General features: G+C 45.9%; 1 protein-coding gene across 1 annotated transcript in view; it reads left to right on the top strand.

Annotated features, from left to right (window-relative positions):
- CACNA1E (calcium voltage-gated channel subunit alpha1 E) overlaps window positions 1-23,609 on the top strand; it is a 496,040-nt gene that overhangs the window by 197,264 nt on the left and 275,167 nt on the right. Inside the window, exons 4-5 of the mRNA XM_029935255.1 lie at window positions 13,466-13,571; window positions 14,456-14,595. Of these exons, the coding sequence (XP_029791115.1) occupies window positions 13,466-13,571; window positions 14,456-14,595 (246 nt within the window). The remainder of the gene's footprint in view (window positions 1-13,465; window positions 13,572-14,455; window positions 14,596-23,609) is intronic.

The raw sequence follows: 23,609 nt of genomic DNA, 5'->3' as shown, positions 1-23,609 counted from the left end.
TCAGAAGAGGGAGTCAGGATTGGACTCCACGAACTATGGAAGAAGCTTCTGAAAGGGCTCGAGGGATGTGGGGGAGGGGTTACCTCCATGGGTTGGAGCCCTTGGAAATTTGCCTGATGAGCTTGGTGAGAGCATCTGACCAGGATACCAGAGGACATTTTACCTGAAGGCACTGGAAACTGGTGTGGATGTGAATGGAGAACTAGGATGCACCACTTGGCTTCTGGAAACCAAGTGGAGGATTTAAAAGAAATTGAGGAATATTAAGGAATTGCCTCTTCTTTCTGCTAACTTTGGACTGTATTTGCATGGGAATTTGTATTTGTGAAATAACTGAGCCATATGGAGGTACAAGGATGCATGTGTTCTCCTGATCTGTTGATATGAGGAGCAGTTGAAGGGCGTGGGCTTGTCTGGAGGTGGGGTGGGTGGGTGGAAGCAGTAACACGAGGAGGAGGCAGGTCTGGGGAAGATGGGCCCATGTAAATTAAGAGATCTGAGCCTTTTGGCAAAATATCATTCCCTTCTCAGAGTTATGTGTGTATATATTTATTTATTTTTGAGATCACCATCTGCCCCCCACCCAAGTTCTATGGATAAGGATGTTACATAATCTCTGGGTAACCTCTTTCCCTGGTGATGATTAGAGAGTAACAGATGCCCACCCCTGAATGTACAGGCTCATAAAGACTGAGCTCATTTCTGCTACAAATATCAGTAGGCAGGCTCAAAAGAGCAAAGCAAAGGAATAGATTGTAGGAAATGAGAACTGTCCCAACAGCTATCCACGCTTCCACTGTGAAAGAGGCTGGGTTCACAAAAACCCTGCACACTGATAAGGGTTATCATCTCTCCTCTTCTCTTACTTTCATATATTTTTGTCATATACTTTTTTTACTAACATTTCATAGGAACCATGGTCCAGGCCTAAAGAGTCATCTACTCCTCAGTATGCCTTTAATAAATGCCTATTGTGTGACACTCTAAGTGTGTTTTAGAAGCGTGTATCATTTAGCCTAACCTCATGTGAAGTGGACATTGTTGTTTGCATATTGCTGATGATTAGCACAGAGTCAGAGGTAGATGTGATCTGACCAATTCCATTGACCACTCTCTTTCCATTGTAGCATACTGCATCTGGTCAGACCCGAGACTGGCACTCTTCCCTAACAGAGCATTTTTTTAGGATAACTGTGAACGTCTTGCCTGTATCTGTAGCACCAGCTGGTTATGAAGCTAATCCCATGGAAGAGTAAAGGATCAGTAGATGGAAGAAGAGCAGAGATCTTTTATCCATCATCATGATCATCATTAAATGGATCTGAGACATCGTGCTCTGTGTCATTGAAATGTGAGCTTGGGTTGGATTTGGGCACTTTGCCATTTTGTTTTCCCTTCACCAGAAGTTCCGTTGCCACACTTACTTCATTGCAAAGGATCTTTGTTTTAGAAATGCCAGTTCTTCCTGTCCTTTCAATATTAGCATGTGAAGTCCCATTTCTTTTTTCCAGCCCTCAAAGAAGTCTACTCTTTTCTGGGATGCCCTTAGTTCTAAGTTATAGTGTGGAGGAGTCAACTGTGATGACTTTTTCTTGAACTTCCATCTTATTGAATGCTTTTGCCTTTGCAGATTTTTAAGGAAATGTAAATTGGGGGACTGGGGACAGAAAAGACTCTTAGACTCTAACAGAGAGTGTAGAGAAGGCTTATAGTAGGTTTATGGAAAAGCAGCTTTATGTTCACCCCCAGGCCACCATTAGGAGGATTCTAACTTTTTATTAACTATCATTCAGTCAAGTTTTTGGCCAATTCAGCTATTATGGAGCTCCTATTCTTGAAATTTTAGAAATATTTCCATTGACTTTGGAGACTTTCAAAGTATTCTTAGGTATGCCAGGATTTCCATTTTGGATGTTATTGTTGGATATCCTTATACTAGCTTCATCAAAAATGGCTTCTCTCAGTTGTAACAATAGATACTCCTCTTTTAACCCCTACTCTCCTCCCATCATATTGCCTATTAGCACTACAGAATAACAGTGTATTAGAGTAACAGTGACCTAAGAGAAACTCTTAGTGAATGACAGTGTGGGTACTAGAACCCAGGGCTCCTGATTCTACATCTAGAGATCTTTTGATCACATTTCCTCTTTTTTTCCCTCAGTATCCTTTCTCTGCTCAGTCATCTTCCTCCTAGCTGTTTCACCCTTTTCTGAGGCTTCTCATCCTTTTATTAGTTAGCAAATATGTGTTTTGTTGCTTGTCTTGGTTTGGGGCATAGGAGTCTGGATATAGAGATTGTGATTAATAAGAAAGGACTTACAGAGTGGGGTTGGATAAGAGAAAGTTGAAGCCCTGATCCAATGAGAATAGGAAGCAATGATCGAGAGCAATGGTTAACGTTCTCCTTTTCCAAAAATGTTGCTAGAGAGAATCCCTTGTGAGTTGCTGGAGAATGTTATGAATTGATAGTACTATACTCAGTAGGCAGTGGGCTTCTCCCCACTGTAAAACCGAGACTGTGTCTCAGCATATGGGAGAATGGATGCTCTGGGAAACACTCATCTCAAAATGTTTTCTGGACCCTTAAGTGGCCTTAGGAAAGGTAAACCATCCAGACCCTACCTTAAGAAATACGCTCTTGAGAACAATTGAGTAGTCTGGAGATGGAGTCAGTAAACTCAAATCAAAAGACCCTTTTCTTTTAGAACCCTCAATTCAAACCAAGAAACCAGGGAGTTTTATTTGATTGTGCCTATAATAAGTATGGGGCAATGAATCCAGAGAGGTTTCTAGTCCTGGCTCTGGAAAAGTCTTCTTCCACCCCAGGTCTCAATATCTCCATCTGCAAAATGAGTATAATGGAGAAATAAGTAGAACTCAAAGGCACCTTTTAGTTCTTACCTTTGTGCCCCTGAAAGTCTAGTTTCTTAGTTTCTTCAGCTGTTTATGTCACCTGAGTTGAGAACACCATTACCTTTCATGGCCTCCAGACTCTATAGAAGTGTTTGTTACCCTGGCTGTACATTAGAATCAGCTTGGAAACTTCTAGAGATGCTGATAGCCAGATGGCAGGTGAGATGAATCTGAATTTCTAGAGATAGGATACCTGTATCCTTGATTTTATATTCTTCATATGTTTGTTTATTTTTGAGAAAAGGAGCATGAGCAGGGGTGGGGCAGAGAGAGGGGGCTAGAGGGTCTAAAGCACTGACCGCAGCTAGCCTGATGTGGGGCTTTGACTTATGAACTGTGAGATCATGACCTCAGCTGAAGTCTGACACTCAGCTGACTGAGCCACCCAGGCACCCCTGGTGTCCTTCATTTTTAAGAGCTTCCCAAGTGATTCTGTATGCAGCCAAGGCTGAGATCTACCAGTCTTCTAGAAGGAGAGGTGAGCCTTTTACCTGATGTATTTCTGTCTCTTGAGACTGTGCTTTCATCAGGTGTGTTGGCAGATTCCTCTCTGTTCTTTTGCAGGGTGTGTTAATAGCAGGGTATCCCAGAATTCAGCCTGAGAGAATGAGGTGATTAATTAATTATTATGTCTTAGGGCACTAGCAGGCCGTTCATGTGTGTTCTGGCACACATCTAGCTGGTACCAGCCTTCTTGTGATAAGGGTGATTTTCCAGACTTCATGAATGTAGGTCTAGCTAATTGGGCAAGTTGAGGCTGATGGACAGAGTGAGTCATCTGACCCAGGAGGCTCTTGGGCAAGTAACTGAAGACACACTGACCTTGCTTCCTACCGATTTGTTAATCCAGCTGGACTACTATCGAATACAGGAATCTCCTACTCAGTAGCCTTGATGGCCTCCCAGAGTCATAGAACTTAGCAGTGAATGGTGTATTGGAACTGGCCGGCCCCAACTCTTGGGTGTATATTGTGTGCATTGCTGTCAAATTGGTAGCTTGAAATTAGTTATGGAGAAAGTATTTATACCAGAAATTGGCAAATGCTATACTTCAGAGAGACTAGTTGTTAAACATTTATTAGTACAACATCCAGTTTACTCCTTAAGGAAACAGTCTTTTCACTTGGGGAAGAGTGATGTTGCTCCTCTGTATTCCCTGATATCTGCCTTAGGGTGGCTGTTCTACCCTTAGGCCTTGGTCTTGCCCTCCAGAATAACCTACACGACATGCAGGCCCCCATTGTAAGGTAGCCCTGCAGATATTTGAAAGCAGCTATGACGTCTCTCCCAAGTCTTCCTCTCAAGCTGTATATGCTTAGTACATTTAACATTTGCTCATGTGATTTGGAGCCTCAGTGGGTGTCTTTGAACTCTGGGGTAAGTTGCTGGGTTTTCAAAGGAAAAACAAAAGTTCTCTCACAGATAATCTTTGGACTCTTTCATAAAAGACTTTTCATTTTCTTTATACATTCAAGTCCTGTCACCCCCTGAAGCACGTGTGGACATGAAGGAGGGTACAGTCTTGGGTGTGGTAGCTGGCTGCAGCCCCCATTCTTCTCCCCTCTGATGCACGCTGCTGCCAGAACTCTTGATGGGCTCGAATGTGTCAGAGTGTCATCAAAACACAGATTCTGGTTTCTGAAATAGGTGATTTTCTCTCTGCTGTTTTGTTTTTTTCCAGAGGCTTTTAATACTCCCCTTTTCTTTCTTCCTTTTCTGTAGTGTTCAGTCATCTGTCCCCTAATCACCAAAACTGTGTGTTGAATGACAGCATTTTGAGTCCAGGATTCAGTCAGACACATAAAAAGTGAATTTGTTAAGATGTATCCACCTGAAAGGGGCAAAAGGAGGAGGAAAGCTGTGCTGTCTTAATTCCTCAGAAACGCCACTCCCCATTCTCTTGGAAATGGGGCCTAGTTGAGTCTGGAATGGAACTCAGTGTTGGTTAACCAAATTAGCAATAATGTGAACTTCTTTTCACTCATTATAGTTAGAGGCAGGGATATAGGAGTCAGATGAGGGTTCTTTGGTATAAAAGCAGTGGAAAGTTGAATGTGGCTTCCTTCACGGCCAACATTAAAAGGGTAGTGCTAGGGATATTTTCTGCTGAGTGACTGAGTCTGCTGACCTCCATAAGAGAGAATGGTAAAGTGCCAGCAAGAGAGAGCCTTGGGGGAGGGGGTCTCTGCTTCTTTGCTAAGTTCTCAATATTGCTTTCTTTGTCTTTCATTCATTAGGATTTAAGTCTTTCTGAGTAGGTGTAATGGTATCTCCATCTTCTTGACAGACAGAGAGAGAGAGAGAGAGAGAATGGGAGGTGTGTGTGTGTGTGTGTGTGTGTATGTGTATGTTCAGGACTGCCTGTCAGATGGTGAATTTGAACAGAAGCAGCTGTTGTCATGGTGATGGCAGGTTGCATCCCACCACCATGGAAACCAAAGTTAAAAAACTGATGTTAAGGCTGGAAGTCACATGATATATTTTTGTTTTGTTTTGTTTTAAAAAAAGAAAAGGGGTTTGGTTTTTCAATCTGATCTTTTTTTTTTTTAAGACGAAGTTGGGTGGTGAGAAAAACTGCAATAAGGAAAGCAGTGAGATAATGAGATGGGACAGCAGGAAGTATGCAGAGCCTTCCACCTCACTCTTCTGCTTGTTAACAGTGCATTGCTCCTGTCAGGGGGGTAGGAAAGGAGGAGGAAATACAGTGTGAGTTCCCAAATTTGCACCCTGTGCACTGCTGTCACCTGGAGAAGCCCAGGGGGTTTGCCCTCCTGCCTTTGGTGGCGACGTGTGGTCTGCTCTCTATTGATCAGCCCAGGAAGGAGACTGGAAGTCTAAAATTAAGGACTGAGAAAGGAGACAGAAATGGAATTGAAGATGTGGCTGCTCCAGATATGAGGGTGGTTTATACATTGATACGTTTAGATGGTTAAAAATTGAAAAATTTATCTGTTGGCTATCAGAACCCCAAGGTATACAATCCCTCTATTTCCTTTCCTGGATTGGTTTTTGGGCCCCACCGTCCTGCTAGGTCAGCCACAGGAGCAAGTGCAAAGAAGTCTGGGAGGAGCCCAGCCAGGAGCATATTAGCTTCTGAGCCAGGATCCTTGGACTTCAGCTTACCTCTTCCCCTAGCCTTTCGCCTGCATGCAGTGGGGTGAGGCAGAGAAAGCTTGCTGAGAGGCCTCAAGGGGCCCTCTTGGGTCTCCATCTTCTTGTCTCATACTCACTCCTACTTTATACCATGATCTGGACAAAAAGTGAGGCATCCTTCCATAGGCCTCAGGCCTGTTTTAACAGGGTGGGGTTTAATCTTTAATCAGAAGGGTTGAAGACCTGCATGCAAGGCATATTCCTGTGAGAATATCAGCCTCCAGGGAGGCTGAAGAGGCTGAGGGGTGCAGACACCCTCTGTGGAAATGATTATGGTGGCTCTAGCCACGTCTGGGTTTGAGGCGTGAAATCCATCTTTTCAGTATTACTGGTCCCTCCAGGACAGATGTATTGTTCTCAGCAGCTTAGGCAAGGGGGATGTGATCTCACCAGCATGATCTCACTGTGTTTCCATCAGGGTCTGTAGGAGCTGGAGCTGAACTTCTGTGATGGTTCAATCCCTCCTGTTTGTAGCACTGGCCTTAGCTGTGATTAATGTCCCTTCTAATCATTGGGAGAGATTGCATCAGAGCCATCAGCTTCATAAATCCTGCTCTGGGGACTGGTGTTTGGATGTGCTTTCCATATTCCCAGGAGGTTCTGGGCCAAATGTCTTTGCTCTCTTCCCAGAGGCCCATTACCATATATATTTTTTTAAATCTTTTATTGCGGTGGGTCTCTTCAGTGTCCGCTCCTGGCTGTAGCCAGCCAGCCCACTCCCGGAGACTGTGACCACTAACAGTTGCTTATCCCAATGCTTAGAGCCACAGCAGATGCTTAAAGAGTGATTTAGTAGGATAATAAAAATGACTGTGCATTTGGGTAGCACCTTATGGTTTTCTAAGGATTTTGTATTCATGGATCATTTTAGACTTTGATCCTTTTGTGTTTCATGTTTGGTTCTGTGAGAATGGTGGTGCTTTTCCCTGCCATGAGTACCACGTTGGGGCAGATTTTACAGGGGGAATCCTGGCTCTGGTTTCCAGTTACCAGGCTACATTTCTCCTTTGCATTGTAGGTCTCAAGGAAGATTCTGATTCCGGTCATAGGAAAAAAAGTAGCAAGAAAGCCTTGGATAGCTATATTTCATTATTGTTCATATTTAAAATGTCTCTTTGGTGTAGTGCTTGAGGGAATCACAGACTAGGCAGTAACCCTTCCCTATGACTGTGTTTGGGTCAACATCCAACTTGTTAGAATGGCTCAGGTCATTTTCTGAGACTGTTTCATTTCATAGAGTTAGACCTCCAAAAATAGGCAGCTGCAATGGAAGGGAGGGAAAGGAAATAGATCTTTCAGGGAGAGTATTCTGGGCCTGGAGTGAGGGGTGGAAATGAGTGAAGGAGGCCAAGACAAGCCTCCTCTGAGTCTGTGGGCTATTCTAGACTCCCCTAGGAGTTTACGGGAAGTGCACAGGTGGCCACAGACTGCTCCCCATAAAAGTGCATTCTCCATTAGGCCTGGAGTCAGGGAGAGAGCACAGCATTCTGTCCCTGGTGGCTTCTCTGCCTCTCTAAGTGTATTCAGTCTCCTTAGTGGGCTTTGCTGCCACAGCTCGGAGAGGACACAGCTGAGAGCAGAAGGGATCTAGGATCTGCACCCTGATGGTGGTGGGGATGTATGTTTCCCCGGGGATTCCCCAGGTGTGCTCCTTGAGCCTAAGTCTTCCCCAGTCTTGTACCAACAGACCTACGCCTGAGTAGGGTTGACAGGGGAAACTGCTGGTCTGGGAAGAAGGTGGCTCATCTCCCAGGCCAGGTCCCCAGGGCTCCGTCGATGAGCAGGGCCAGCACCACAACTGTGGCCTAAAGGGCAGCCCTCTTCCTTGCCCTGGCTTTCTGTGCCTTCAGGAAGGAAATGAACAAATGGCAGGTGTGCAGGCCAAGTAGCGCTGCTCAAATTAGCTGTGTTGCTAAGGAAACAAGTCAACTGTTGGAAGGAAGGAGCATTGGGTAAAGGAGATAAATCAATAAGCGAACCTATTTTTATCATTTCCCTAATGATTGTCTTGAAGCTGCTAGACGGGGAAAGGGAGAGATGGAGCGACACAGGTCCTCATTAAGGGACTCAGAGGGAGCGAGGAGCGAAGGGGCGTTTGGGGAGATTGCCAGGGAAGTTGATGAAATGAGGCGATGGTGAGCAGATAGGGAGACAGGTAATGGAGAGGAGGAGTCTTAGCAAGGTTCACGGCACTTCCATGGCCATTTCCCTGTTGGATCCTGTCCCTTTGTCCTCCTGCATTAGATCTTCTCAGAAATCTTGCACTGATTTCCATGACCCTCAGGATGGAATGGTGTTTTTGTGTTGTTTTGGGTTTTTTTCAAAATAACTATAGCTTTAATTGATCTTATAATTATAAATTAATACATACTCCTAATACTCAAGACAATGCATAAAGAAGAAGAAAGTGGAAATAACCCTAGAACCCCAAGAAAGCTCGTTATCCTTCTAGCATGACAGATTTTTTTCCTTTGCTCCTTTTTCAAAAATGTTTTTACATTAAAAGAATCTTCTATGCATGCTGCTTTCTATTTTTGAATAGTTAATGTGTACACGTAGTAATATAGTACAAAAAGTTCAAGTGGGTACACAGTGTGGGGAAAGTATGAGTTACCTTTTTCAAGGATACCTCTGACTCTGGTTTCTCTATGCAATTCACTAATCAATGGATTGATTAAATTATTACTTAATTAAACAATTATTGGGTGCCTGCCGTGTGGGGGACACCAGGGTTCCAGAGGTGAAGAATACAGGCAAAGCTCCTACCCTCAGGCTCCCACACCTCACTGCCCTGGTAGCTCCGTCTGTCTAGGCCTCTGTCTGTAGTGTGGACACCAGGGAGAGATACTGTTCTGCAAAATGCGTTTGGTGTCAAGCACAGAATGTAATAGGTGCCACTGAATTCCTGGGCAGAAGGAATCAAGAGTCCTCGACAGACTTCTATTACTGCCTCATGAAGGGCCTTGTTCTTTGAGGCCTTGGCAACATGGAGCTTCCTTTGACCTTTCCAGGTCAAGTCTTTGTCTTGCCTGAGGTGCATTCCCTTGGCCTACAGGCCTTTATTTGTAGTCCAGGATCTTCCCTTTGGAGAGGTAAGCAGAGCCTCAAGCCTTAGAGCCAAGCTTATTTGGCTCGAAGTTATGGTAAATGAGAAGCAATGGGAGTGGTACCTTTGAGTCTGCTCCCAAGGGTGGGGGTGAGCGGGAGCCGGGGCCTGAGCCAGAGTGAGTGGCTACCCTGCAGTGTCTGTGATGGCTTGTCAGTGGAGCTCCCGCTCTAGGGTATGGATCCCATTCACTCAGGCCTGCGTTTAACATTGCTCCTACTGTGTACCAGGGGCTCTGGTAAGCACTGCCCCTGGAGAGGTAAATAAGAACATGTCCTTGCTTTCAAGGTGCAGTTCCTTGGGGGAGACAAATATGAGGAGAGAGGATAAAATTGTACAATGTAAAGAAGCTATGGGGCACAGAGAGAAATCTTCACAAGCAAGGTGATAGTTTAGCTTGCTCTCGACATATGACCAGAAAAGAGGAGAAAGCCCATTGCAGGTGGAGGCAGAAGCACGAAGCCATAGGTGCCCATTCTTCATGCTTTCCTTAGAAAGAGAAGGAGGCAAGGTGGTGGGGGAAAGAAAGGGCTGGAAGGGAGAGTGACTGGGCCTCAGACTGAACTGGATGTTCTCTCTTGTTCTTCTCTCCCCAAATTTCCCAGTCACCATCCTTTCTGTCACGTGGTCCACAGATACACGGGATTCCCTAGTCTCACCTCTTCTGCAGCAAAATCGTACCTCAGATTCTTAAGTGCCCCAAACATGAATTCATCCTGAGGTTGAGCTGATTTGTAATGCCTAAAGGGATATCCCTCCCAAGGATATATGCGTTTAAATAGTTTTCAAAACTTCTTTCTTTCTAAAAAATTTTTCTAAAATATTTAAGGAGAGAGAGAACGTGTGTGTAAGCCATGCACGGTGGCGGCGGGGGAGGGGGGGAGGGAAGAGAGACAGAGAATCTGAAGCAGGCTCTGCACGGTCAGCACAGAGCCCCACATGGGGCTTGAACCCAAGAACTGTGAGATCATGAGCTGAGCTGAAGTCAGATGTTCAACTGACTGAGCCACCCAGACGCCTCTCAAAATTTCGAGCAAAGGATTGCTGCTTTGCATAGGTCCTTTGACATCAGACTAGGCAAAGGATTTGGGTGGGGGAGCACATGGCAATGGGGTCTTCTCAGAAGCAATGAATTACCAAATCCTCACTTTTTGATTGTAGCCTCCTACAATGGCTGTAGGCAGTGCCATTCATTGAGACCTCATGAATTCCCAGCCATCCAAATATCTGGCCAGTCATAAGAAGTTTAGTGCTTTAGCACCTGGAGCCAAGACCCTTTCTCCTGCCCTGACCGCCCTGCAGTGGTTGGTGATGACCACACCTTCCTGTATTTCTCAGAAGCCTTCTGTATCTGCTGCTGGGCATTCTGGATGAGGTGAGCTTAAAGGTCTGTGCAGGGAGTTATATGTTTAAGTGATCTGGCTAGAGAAATGCAGGTATGGAAGTAGGGAACAAGGAGTGGGGCCATAGAGAGGCTGCAACAGTCCAAGCAAGTATTGTGGAGTAGAGAGGCCTTGGGGGGCACATAGCCGTCAGGACCTGTTGTACCTGCAAGTCAGCAACTACGAGCTCATGAACTTTTAAGTCTGTGGTTATCACTTTAAGGTTTTCAGGGGAATCAACCTGAATCCTGGAAAGCAATCCTAGAACCCAAGCAGACCAATGAAAGCTCATGATGTCCCCTGCTTGAGCGAGAGCATTTCTCTTCCCAGCCCTGCTTCCCAGGTCCCCTGCTGGGCTCCTTGGACCTGCTGCGCAGCTTTTGTGAATTTGCTCATGGCATTTCCGGCCATGGTGAAGGGCAGCTTAGCCCCACACTTTGTGAACAGGATGAGACAAGAGGTGGCAGAGGCACAGTTTCACTCCTGCTGGAGCACCAGACCTCCTCCTCACCCCTGGGGACTGGCAGTGAGGTCTGCCCTTTGTAGCTGAGCTCCCCAAATATGTTCCTCTGACACCATTCCCAGGAGAGATGTTCTGATAAACAGATGATATGATGAAGTGAGTGAGGGAATGCTGTGTACCATTCCCACCCACTTTGGGGTAGGTGGTGCACACTGTTTGCAATAGTACAATAGCGCGAAAGGCTCCAGGAAGTCCTGCTGGGAGGAAGCCTGCTCACTTTCCTGGATCCCGGCTTTCCCTCATTGATTTGATTGCAAGTTCCTATAGTGCTAGTATCCTGTGGGCTGCATTGTAGGAACACTGCCCTAAATGCCCTCCATTTCTGTTGCCATGTGTCCGTGACTAGTAGGCATGTCCTCAGGAAAAGGCCTGGGTGCCTGGGCAAACACTTCTGGCACTCCGGTCTTCATTTTACCATTTGGGTCTGGGGGACCCTGGGTGGCCCAGGATCAGCCACTGGTGGTGTGACTGGTGTAGTCCCTGGTCATTATACACTTGGTCAGAAGTCTGGGCTGGAGCCCCTGATGGGAGTGAGGAATCAGTGATCAGTGGGTGCTGGGGGGCCTATGTGGGTTGTGTGTGGGGGCTTGTCCCAAGAAAGTGGGCATGCACTCTAGCTGGGCATCTCTGGAGTGTGTTGGCTGGCATACTTTGGCTCTCAGGGGCCTACTTTGGTCCCTAGAGAGACTGCATGAGGGGAAATGGCTGGGTGTGCTGAGAGATGGTCCATGTGGTTAGAGTCCCCTCTGACTGGGAGGGTTTCAGGAGGCATGGTAGGACGTGAGAGGCAGGGGGCTAGCTCTGAGGTCCTCTGGGCCCATCCTTTTTGAGATTCGAGAGCAGAGCCACAGAGCAGCCAAAGCCCACAGAGCTGTCCCTAGAGTATGAGTCTCAGATGAACTGAAGGTGTGTGGGAAGGAAGGATGGCCAGCTGCAGGAGAGTGTGCCATGACTCGGGTGCATGGGGAGGAGATGGCACTGGGTACTGCCGAGTGGGAATGAACGGCTCTGGAGGCTCCCATGCGGCCGGCTGCCTCACCTGCTGCAGCGTCCCCTTCCAGCACCAGGACCGCAGCTCACAGCTCCTCGCACAGCACATGCACCTGTGCCTGTAGTGCTCTATGCCCTGTCCTTCCTCAAAGATGCTCTGAAAGTTCACTTACCACCGATGGGCACTGATATATCATGGCAGGGATGGGGATGTATCAGGGGCATGTTTATGATTTGTACTCCCTAGAGAAGGCTCTAGGCCCTACATGCTACACAGGAGGCCTGCTTCTGTGGGGAAACAAGGAGCATGGTCTCTTGCCTTCTCTTCTCTTGGCCAGGTCTACTCTTTTCTCCTGCCTGGATGCCAGAATCTGCCAGAGCATAGGTTGCTTGGCAAGAGCAGTGGCGACAGCTCACTTGTGTTTTTTACAACAGTAGTTATGGAATGGAATCCAACGTGCAGAGTCACTTGACTCCAGAAACTGGTGATTCCCTCTCTCTCTGGTAACAGTCCCCCCTCTAACTCCCCCAGGGTTTGTAACATAACCTTTCTTCAGGATAGTCAGGATTCAGGCACTTGAATCATAGTCCTCTTTTTCAAAAAGGCTCAGGGAGCCCCCTCATCGGTGTTCAGAGGAATGGAACATAAAAAAGCCTGAATTCATTATCCATTCATTTGTACCTTGGTTTCTAGATGCCTTGACTTTGCTGTCCTGGATTCAGACTCATGACGTGTCTCTCTGTTTGCTATCCATGTAGAAACTTAGGAGAAAGTAAGATGGGACAAGGCAAGCTTCTCCTGACCCCATTAAATATTATTCTGGATTGGATATTGGAATAGAAGAGAGCTCACATGGAGAGAATTGTCCTTTTTTCCAAGGGCTCTTCTACCCAGTTGAGCAGAGGTTCTAGAGGAGGAGCCCCCAGATATGATGCCCGGAGGCAGCAACAGACAGCCCCAACTGGATCCCTGCTGAAGCGTCATCATACTGGGCACCAATTTGAAGCCTGGGAAGAACAGCCTGCCACAACATCAGTGTTTCTTCCTCCCTTCTTTCTGTTTCCATTTTCAGCCCTGCTTAATTCCCAGATATGTCATTGAATTCACGAAGTATCTGGAGTGTCAACCATATGTCTAACTGTATTATTTATTGGCTACATTCTTCCTTTTATTGGAGAAGAGGCTTTGTGTTTAGAGCCCAGTCAGAAATGGTTATGGTTTCCCATGCCAAGGACCACCCACTGCCCGGCCCTCCTGTTTGCTAATATAGATATGCTGACTGTGCAGACATAATACGGGTTTTGATGCATTTTGTGAATTTATGTGCACAGCCGTCTTGGAGGCTGCATCCCTCTCTCTTTGGTGAATCTGTTCCTTAACTTTACCTTTCCTACGCCGTTTGAGTACATGATTTTGGCCACCATCATTGCCAACTGCATTGTCTTGGCCCTGGAACAACATCTTCCTGAAGATGACAAGACCCCGATGTCCCGCAGACTGGTATGTGCCTCCTTCCTTCTCATCATTCCCTCTGTCCTTCTTTTCCCTGGTTTCTTCTCCTTTGCTTCATTGTCAGGCCCCTTCTCCCCTTCCCAGCCCTTCAGTTCTGTGATGAGTTTGTTCTTTGCCAAGGGACAAGATGGTGCAGACCCCACTGAGCTACATAAGGAAGAGAGGACTGACATTTATAACTCCTACTCCCAGGAAATTTTGAGGGCATCACAAACACTTGTGTATACACTGCATGACAGCCTTACCAGAAGAAAGGGGAGCACAAGGGCCATTCAGTTCGCCTCCCTTCCTAAGGGGCTTTTGAAGTGAGAGGAAGGGAGGGTAGAGAAGAGGGGCTGAAGGGTTCATGCATTTATGGTGGTGAACTTCCTAGATCTTATGTCCATATTCTCCTTAAAGCAGTGATTCATGTGTCTGGGGTATTCCTCTTAGAGAGGGCAAATTAATTGCTTAAACTCCAAATGTGTGGGTAAGTGGCTCCAGCCTGATTAGCAGCAGATGAGAACCCTTGAGCTTTCAATGTAAGTGAAGATCAGCAGTGGAAAAGCCACCTCCTTCAAGGCAAAGCTAGAAGCATCAGTTATGACCCTTGGAAGAAGCCTGGCCTGGGTGTTATTCCTACATCCATCCATTTCTTCAGCTGGGTTTCCTGGGACTTCCCTTGCTCCTATGCACTCCCTGAGTCCTCCAGCGAGTGCATGGCCTTCCCCCCTGTACACAAGGCTGGCCCAGCACAGATATCCAGCTGTCCTGTAGGAGACAGGAATGGTCAGAGTGGAGGGGCTGGCCAGGATGTGCCTTTGTCTACATCTGATGAAGTATATTCCCCGCCCTCCACCCGCTTACTGACACCTTTGCTCCTCATCCCACAGGAGAAGACAGAACCATATTTCATTGGGATCTTTTGCTTTGAAGCTGGTATCAAAATTGTGGCCCTAGGGTTCATCTTCCATAAGGGCTCGTACCTCCGCAATGGCTGGAATGTCATGGACTTCATCGTGGTCCTCAGTGGGTGAGTCTTCTTTCTGTCTTTCCTTTTTTGTGTATGAAGTTGCACCTATGCTGTCATGAAGTGGCTGGTGCGGAGGGTTCGGGAAGGCAGCAGTCCGTGGAGTAGGGACAGAGGAAAAAAGTTCAAGGACAAGATTCCCAGGGGGCTAGACCACAGGTGACTCACCTGCAGGGGAGTAAGGGTCCTCTGTGGAGGTGCATGTGGTGTTCTGCAGAGGTTATAAGAACGAGGTCTGGCTGCTACTGCTTCTGGGTTTCCATTCTGTGCTTGGCTAGTGCGGGACACACATATCACAGTGAGTCTTTTCACTAAAGCAAGCAGCCTGCCAGAGCCTGAGGGGCACCCCAAAAAGATGGGGTGCAGTGAGGTGCAGTTTTTCTTTGAACATTGGAGAAGACTCCCAAGGATATTTGCTTAACTGAGAGTTGAGATTCATGTCCTGAAAACAGAATTTTTTATGATATGCAGATTTATTAATATGAGGAGGTATGAAGTTGAGCACATTAAAACGTTTGATGTTAATGCAATGTTAAATTGTTTCAGATGTTGCAGTGTCATAGGCAGCATGTATTTATTGGCAGTAGATTTATCTAAATATTTGATAAATCATTTTTTGGAAAATGAGTATAGTATGCCTCTCTTGGGGGCCTATCCAGTGCCGTTAGCAGCATACGTGATGAGCCTTAGGACTGGTGATAGTGGATGTGCTTCACTGGGCTTTGTGTGAGGTGGTTTTCGGTTCCTGCATGAGAGGGAGGTGGTCCAGGCCTTGTGGGGAAGCCCATGTCCTGGGTATGACAGCAAGGGGAGTGACATAGAAATTCCCACCCCCAGATGCTTGTCAGACAGTAGTTCAAACCTGCGTGGGAAAGAAGAGAAAGTAGTAGAAAAGTGGGGAAGGGGGAACTAGGAGCCACCATTATGATCGAGCAAAAGGAGAGGGGAGCAAAGAGGAAATTGTTTTCCAGGGAGCGGAGGAGTTAAGGTAGACAAAGTCTGAGAAAAACAAGAGCTTGAGAATGTTCGCGTCTACTGATTGTCCTGTGGAATAGACATAATACTTAATACTTTTAACCTTCACGCCAATTGTGAGTCCGTGAAAGAGAAAAAAGTCGAAGGTGTAAAGGACTGGAATGTTTGAATGGAGCTCGTAAGCAGCCAACCCCTCAATATAGGGAACAGATAAATAGGTCGAGACAGCAATGTTTAAAAACATCTGTTGCCTTACAAAAGGATTTTCTGAAGGTTACTCTTCTAAAAGAAAATTCTACTGAATTTTAAATATAATTTAGTGTATAAAGATAATTTGTACATAGTGTTTCAGAAGTGCATGGTCACAGACAATGCAGCACACCTGGACAATGTGTTTTATGTTTTAATTTTTTCAACTTTATTGAGGTGTGATTGACAAATAAAAATTGTGTATATTTAAGGGGTGCAATGTGATATTTTGACACACATTGCCAAATGATTACCACGATCAAGCTAATTAATATCGCCATCAACTCTCATAGTCACTAATTTGTGTGTGTGTTGAGAGAACTTGAGCTCCACTCTCTCAGCAAATTTCTGGTGTATAGTATATTATTATTAACTGTAGTCACCATGCTGCAATTAGGTCTCCAGGACTTCTTTATCTGTAGATGACAGTGTGTACTCTTTGACCAGTGTCACCCTCACCCCCAATACTTAGTAACCACCATTCATTTCTCTGTTGCTGTGAGTCTGATTTTTTTTTTTTAAGATTCTACATGTAAGTGAGATCATGCACTATGTGTTTTACTTTTCAGTGCTTGAATTATTTCATTTAGTATAATACCCTCCAGGTTCATCCATGTCAATGCAACTGGCAGTATTTCCTTCCTTTTTTTTTTTTAAAAGGCTAAATAACATTCCATTGTGTGTGTGTCTACATGCACACACGAGTGTATTTCTTTATCCAGTGGACATTTAGGTTGTTGTCATATCTTGGCTATTGTGAATAACACTGCAATGAACATGCGGGTGTAAGTATCTCTTCAAGATAGTGATTTTATTTCCTTTGGGAATATACTCAGAAATGGGATTGCTGCATTCATAGTATTTCTATTTTTAATTTCTTGAGGAACCTCTGCACTGTTTTCCATCATGGCTGTACCAATTTGCATTCCCACTAGCCGTGCACAGGGGCTGCCTTTTTTTCCATATCCTTAGCAATGCTTGTTATTTTTTGACTTTTTTTTAAAGATAGCATTTTATTTTATTTTTAATGTTTTTATTTATTTTTGAGAGAGAGAGAGAGAAACAGCATGAGCAGGGGAGGTTCAGAGAGAGAGGGAGACAGAGAATCTGAAGACAGGCTCCAGGCTCTGAGCTAGCTGTCAGCACAGAACCTGACATGGGGCTCAAACCCACGAACCATGAGATCATGACCTGAGCCAAAGCTGGACACTTAACCAACTGAGCCACCCACGCACCCCTCTTTTGACTTTTTGATAATAGCTTGGCGATATTTTTAATGTCCCTAAAATAAGTAATATATACTATATAGTTAAAGGTAGAGGAGAATCTGAGTCATTTAGAAATGTTGTGATTCTGTCTGGAAGAAAAATACTATCATGCATGTGTATTGTATGTTAAGATTGTGTGAATTCTTAGTCCTGCTGAATTTTATATTCAGAGACCATTTGAAATTTCTCAACTAGTCCGTTTATTGATATTTTAAACTATTATATGTCCATTAAAGAAAATAGGGAAAATCTTGGAGAGTAAAAAAAAAAAAAAAACAGATCAGAGATTAAGAGAAATTCTTAATTGTTTTGTACTGTTTCCTTCCAACCCTTTTAATGCTAAGGAAGCTTTCTTTTCAGTGTTTGTAATTTTGTTGCCTTTTCTCAATATAGTATGGGCATAGGACATATTACTCCATATTTTGGTAAAAATCTGGAATGCTTGACCAGCAGTTTATTAAATAGATATATATAGAAGATGTGTATTTCTCCATTTTTACAATTACTTGACACCTAGATTGCTTTCTGGTTTTGGCTCTTATGATTAATTATTAGAAGTGCTCCAATGTACAACTTTAGGCTGTCACATTTTAAGAGGCATTAAACTATATCATATAGTTTAATCGAAATGCTTCTAACAGAGAATCCGCCATGCTGGTGTGGGTCTGGGAGTGAGGATGTGTGTGGGAAGGCAGAGGAGCAGACTCTTTGAGGGGAGGGGAGAAGGCTGATGGAAACTGTAAGCACTGCCTTCCCATTAGGGTTGCCCTGTGGCCCGGGGAACAGATCTGTAGGAGTCCATGGGGCCCTTCTGTCATAGCATGGCCAGGAAGGACCTCTGTGTCCACGCCTGCACGTCTGGGGGTGCACACGAGTGGGCACGGGTGGTGAGCCCTAAGGCAAGTTACTTGTTCTCTCCCTACTCGGCCCTCCGATATCCCATTCTTTGTGGCTCTTCAAACTTTGCTGAAAGGCCACTGCTGCCTATCTGAACTGATGAGACTGTCCCTATTCTTCCTGCCCCTACTGATTTCTTTCTCCCTTTAATTTCCATGGGAATGTGCTCCATGGAAAGGGCTTGGCACTCTTGAGATTTGGGCCAAGGGTGCGGAGGGTTGTGGTTCTCTCCCACAGGAATGGAAAATCAGATTTAGCCTTAGGGTCACGCTTTCATGTCCCACGTTGTATGGCTTCTACGACGCGTGTTTCTCAAGGTGGAGCATCTTCCACATCAGCCTGTGTCTTATGATAATGATATCATATAGTTTAATCGACAGCATTTTTCTTTCTTTCTTCACTAGGAAGGAATCGTAGGACATCTTACAAGGCTTGGGGTCTTAGAAGCAGTGAAATCTGATATAATACCAATCCAGGGAGGCAGGCAGATCAGGCTTTAGGTGTGAATTGTCTAGTACGCAGGTTAAATGCTCAGTGTAAGATCAGCTGCTTCTCTATGACAGATCCAGGAGTTGGAACTGTGCCCTTTGACCCAGGGCTGGTGCTCTGCTCTCCATGCTTCCTGACATCCGCCTCTGCAGTAGTCCTTGCAGGCAGCTCCTGCTTCCCACCTCAGCTCCAGGTGTCACCTCTCATTCTCCTCCTGTGTACAGGGCAAATGACAGGTGCTGGAGCATGACACAGCGCCTTGGGCTGAGGCTGCACAACTTCTCAGCTCTCAGTGTGTGACTAGAGGGGAGGGAGCAAGGGAGGGGGTGCTGAGGTGTCAGACAGCTAGCTGGTTCAGTGAAAGACCTTCTGTCACTGACCTTTGCTAAGGAATGGGTAGCTGGGGACCTGGGCTGCTACATTTTGCCTGTACCTCTGACCTTCTAACCTTCTGTATTCTTAGGTGTGTAAATTGAGAGAGTTCATGGTTTAGAAAGTTTATATAAGTGCATTATTCATCTAATCCTCATAATCCCCCAAATGAGATCTTAGAATCCTCATTTTTAGATGAAGAAACTGAGGTTCAGAGAGTGTATGTGATGTACTAGGAGGCATTTGGTCCAAGACTTGAGCCCACATCTTCTCGCACCAAGTTCCTTCTTCGGTGCTCATTTTTTCACACCATCAGCCACCACCCAAGGTTCTGTAGTTGCGTGATTGCATATTCCTTCAGCTCCATTGAAACCATGTGGGATGGGCAAAGAGGGGCATAATTTGGCAGATGCCCCTGACCCAGAGATGGGGCTTCACATGTGACTTAGGGACCAGAGTCCCATCTGTCCGTCCTAGGACTTCTCTCTGTGGGCTCAGAATAAAACCCCCTGCTCTGTGGTTAAGAAGACATGTTACTTAACTCCTGTGGGTTTAATGTACAAAAACTGAATCACCAGTTCATTAATTGCCTTGTCCATTCATTCATTCATTCATCCATTTATTGAACAAATTCATATTGTTGAATACACAAGCAAATGCTGGAACTGAGCAACACCAAAGTTAATGTATTCTCATTTCTTCTAAAAGACAGTGGAATTTGCCATTCCTTTAACAAACTATTACCTTACATAACTTGGGATCTCTTGTATTGGTAACAATTCAGGACATGCTGTTTCTAAACATTTGTTAGGCCACCTGGGAGATTTTAAATTATTTAAAGTCTTTCTTGTATATTAGTTTTTATAATAAATAAGAGTACCAGCAATATGGGCAAATGACGGGGGTGGTGCCTGGGAGGGGGAGGCACTCAAAGATGCTCCTAAAACCTGGCTAAGGACCGGGAAATGACTTTGAGGACTGTCTTTCATCCCTATTCATCTCTGTTACCCGCTTCCCACCCCCCCCAGCCTGGATTATAGTAGGTACTTAGCAAATGCTAATTGAATCAAATCACTGGCTTCATCTCAGATTTTCTTGTCACCTACAGGATACAAAAGAGAGTGCTGGGGGAAGTCTGTGACTAGACATAGGGAAGGATTGTCTATTCCAGTCCTTCCTCTGGGTATATAGCACCTCTCTCTCTCTGTCTCTCTCTGTCTCTCTCTCTTTCTCGACTCCTGCGAGCTTGCTCACATTCCACATTCTGACCACTCTGTAGAGAAAAGAAAGCAGGAACTCCATCCATCTGTAGGTTATTAAGAGGTATGCGGCTTTTAGTCATTTGGGCCTATGACAGGGTTCTCAGTGTTACCTTTTGGGGATTGCTTCCTGGAAGATGGGAATGGGGGCAGGGCCAGGGCTGAATATTGAAGACACAACCTTCTAGATGTGGCTTTAGTAGGGTGGTAAGGAGAAGCAGCAGTATCAGATCACCTGACATTTGCCGTACAGTGAAAGCTGGCATTTGTTAAGCTGTATGCCAAAGACTGTAACACACACACATGTTTGTATGTGTGTATGTTACTGCTCACAATATGCTGTGCCATCAGCGTGGCCAGTCTGGCTGCGGGAGATGACCTGTTTTGACTATTCCCTTAACTGTGAGTACATGTAGGCAAACTCTGGAGAATGGGCAGGTGTATCTGAACCTGGGGCTTTTCTTCTGTTTTCTTCCAAGGCCCTCACTCGAGGGCCTGAGTAATCACCTGTCCCACCCTACTGTCTTCCTTGAAGAGGCATGGCTGAGTACCCACAGTGTGCCAGGCCCTGTGCTGAGTGTGGGTGGGATGGGGCTGAGTGTTCCCCGCTGGGAACCACATATCATGAAAACCCAGGAAAAGGGCACCCAGCCTCCCTCTGGGGGGCAGAGGATTGCGGAAATTCACCTTTAAATTGGGATTGAGGATGGGCAGGTGGGGTTTAGACGAGGAAGGAGACAAGCTTTTCTGGGAAAAGAATACCTTGTCCAAATCCTTAAAGGCAAGACAGCGAGAGCAGGCAGGACAGCTCTGGGGAGCTGGCCTGGGGAGTCAGAGCTGAGCCCACAAAGGGCAGCGGGAGCCAGTGCTGGCCCTGCTCTGGGGATTGTTTTTAAGCCGGAGGACAGTGGGGAACCGCTGAAGGCTTTGAGTGTGGCTGGGGTGATTCATTCTAACTGTTCTGGATGCCACATGGGTCTGTTTTCTCCTGGACACAATCGACTCTGAGGAGGGAGCATGGGGTGGGGGGATCCTTTGCTGTGTCTTTAGTTGCATTTTGGGGAGGACATGCATAACCACGCAGAGAGAAGAAAGACAAAGGAAGAGAGAACAGGGGAGAGGAAAACCTGAGGAAATGCTGTAGAAGAGATGCTGGGGGCTGTCGGTACATGTCCCCAGCTTCTCACCAGTGGCACACACAGAGCGATTCAGCCTGATGCCTGTTGGTAGGAGGACGGTATCTGGAGCTAAATATACATTGATAGGTATTTTTAGAGGGTTTCTGTAAGAAGGCTGCCCTAATACATGAGTTTCCTGAGCAGCTAAAGATCGAGGAAAGCCCAGTTTTCCCATTGGAGCGCTGTCTCTCTGGGGCTGAGAATGTGGGGGAGGTGTTGCGAACGCAGTCCCGGGGCCCCCAGCCCAATTTAAATCTCTGTGGTAATAGTACGATAACACTTGGTATTTATATAGCATCTTCATGCCAGTGAGCCTGGCAGGATTTTACAGACCTGTCTTGTACTCATCCTCCCTGCTCTGAGTGGGCGAAGCAGGGAGGTGGGGAGCAAGGGAGGGCTGGCTGGAGGGAGGGGACATTGGAGCTTACCATTCTGGAGGTGGGGAAGCAGGCCAAGTGAGGAGATGTGAGGGGCTGGGCTTCAGAGGAGAGGAGTCAGGAGAAGGGGATGAGGACTCCAGTGCCTTACTGCTGGTGGCAGGCGGCTCTGCTAGACTGCTTCTCAGCTTCTTGCCCCCAGTAGAGTTGGTGGCTGCTCACCGGAAGACCTCCATGTCCTCACCGGCTCCATTTTCACATCTAGCTTCACATCAGGGGAAATGCTGCTGCTGTTTGTAGTACCTCCTTTCATCAGAACCTTAGTGGTTTTTTTTTTTTTATATGAATTTTCCTCCAGATAGATGAATCATGGGAACCCGGGAGTTAGAATTAGGAATTTTGGTTTGGGGTGGAGGGGGCCAGAAGGCAAAAAGTGGAGCTTAGAGGGCTCTTCTCACATCTGTGCTGATGACAAGGCCAGTTCCTTCAGGGAGGCTCTGAATGAGAATCCTAGTTGGTCGTTGACAGGCAGCTGAGTTGGGATTCCTCCTGGAGTAGTGAGTAATTTTGTTCTCATGTATGAACCCTGTCTTTTTTCTATCTTGAGAGTCATCATTGATTCACTCAACAGATATTTATTGAGTAGTTACTTTGTTCTGAGTGAACACCATTGGTATTGGCATGGTGTCTCTTTCCTGAAGGACTGCTTCTTGCCTCCCCCATTGACTGACAGAAGCTCAAACTGGAGAGAACCGAATGAGGCCTTGGTGTCAATCAGAAGGAGGTGGGAAAGGGACTGGAGGAGGCTCCAGAATCCATGGGGAGATTGATTTGGGGCTATTTTTTCTGGCTTTACATCCATTTAGAGTAGCATAGGGAAAAAATTATGGCAAGTTGCTTTCTAAGTCAGACCACTGTGTCCATTCTAAGGCACTTAAATGCGAGCACTCTTAGTCATGTGCATGAGTGTGTGTGGAAGAGGGTGGCGGGGGTGAAAATTCCAAGGCATGTTTACAAAGCAGAGATGGATATGACATAAATGCTCATTCTATAGATTTACAAGGTAGACTTGAGAATTAAAGGGAGTGTTTACATTTCCATTCTGTGGATGATACATGTCTCCTCACTTGGGCAGAGATCTGTGCACTTGTGTCTATGTTGTAAATATAGTCCAGAGTTAAGTACAAATGCGTCAGTGTGAAATGTGAAATTCAGCAGCATGGTTTAATGTATGTATCACTGGAGTCAGGAAATAGCAGATGTGATGAGTGCAGAGTGGTTGCCAGCAGGAAGGGGTGAGGTGGAGCAGTGCAGATGTTGAAAGGGCAGTGAGGGTGTACTGGTCTTAAAGAGAACATACAAAGGAAAGTCGAGTCTATGGTCACTAAAACTTCATCGCTGAATTGTAGGTTTAGAAGGATGCTCAACTCATTCAGCTTTCCCTTATTTACTGTTTGTCACAGACGAAGAAGCAAAGACCCAGTGGCCAAGCAACTTGTGCAGGTCTTGGACCTGGAATGTGGGGAGCGGGGACCCGGGTGCTGGTTTGCTAACTCCAGGTCTGCGGTGTGATTGTAGTTGTGCTCCGCTGTCGTGACGGTGAGAGGCTGCTGTTGCTTGATCGTGCTCCGGCCATCACACTGGGGGGTTAGGAAACAAATATGATTTTTTATTAGTTGGTTGGAATATGTATGCAGAACTTACATGAAAACAGTTTAGTGGATTAAATGATTCGGGTGTCCTGAGTCCTGGCCCTGACTCTAACATGCGTTCTCTCCGTGATGCCAGGTGAAACAGAGATGGTGTTAGCTTCCGTTTCCTTTATGGAATGAAGGCAACACCTTCCCCAGCTTCTTCACCACGTCTGGTGACAAGTAAAATAATCTGGTGATGAAGCTGATGGTGATGGTGATGGCTCCCATTTTGTCAGGAGCTTACGTTGTCTTATTTTAA

The sequence above is a fragment of the Suricata suricatta genome, chromosome 3 (genome assembly GCF_006229205.1).
Source record: "Suricata suricatta isolate VVHF042 chromosome 3, meerkat_22Aug2017_6uvM2_HiC, whole genome shotgun sequence".
NCBI lineage: Eukaryota > Metazoa > Chordata > Mammalia > Carnivora > Herpestidae > Suricata > Suricata suricatta.
This window is presented reverse-complemented; position numbering and strand designations above follow the sequence as displayed.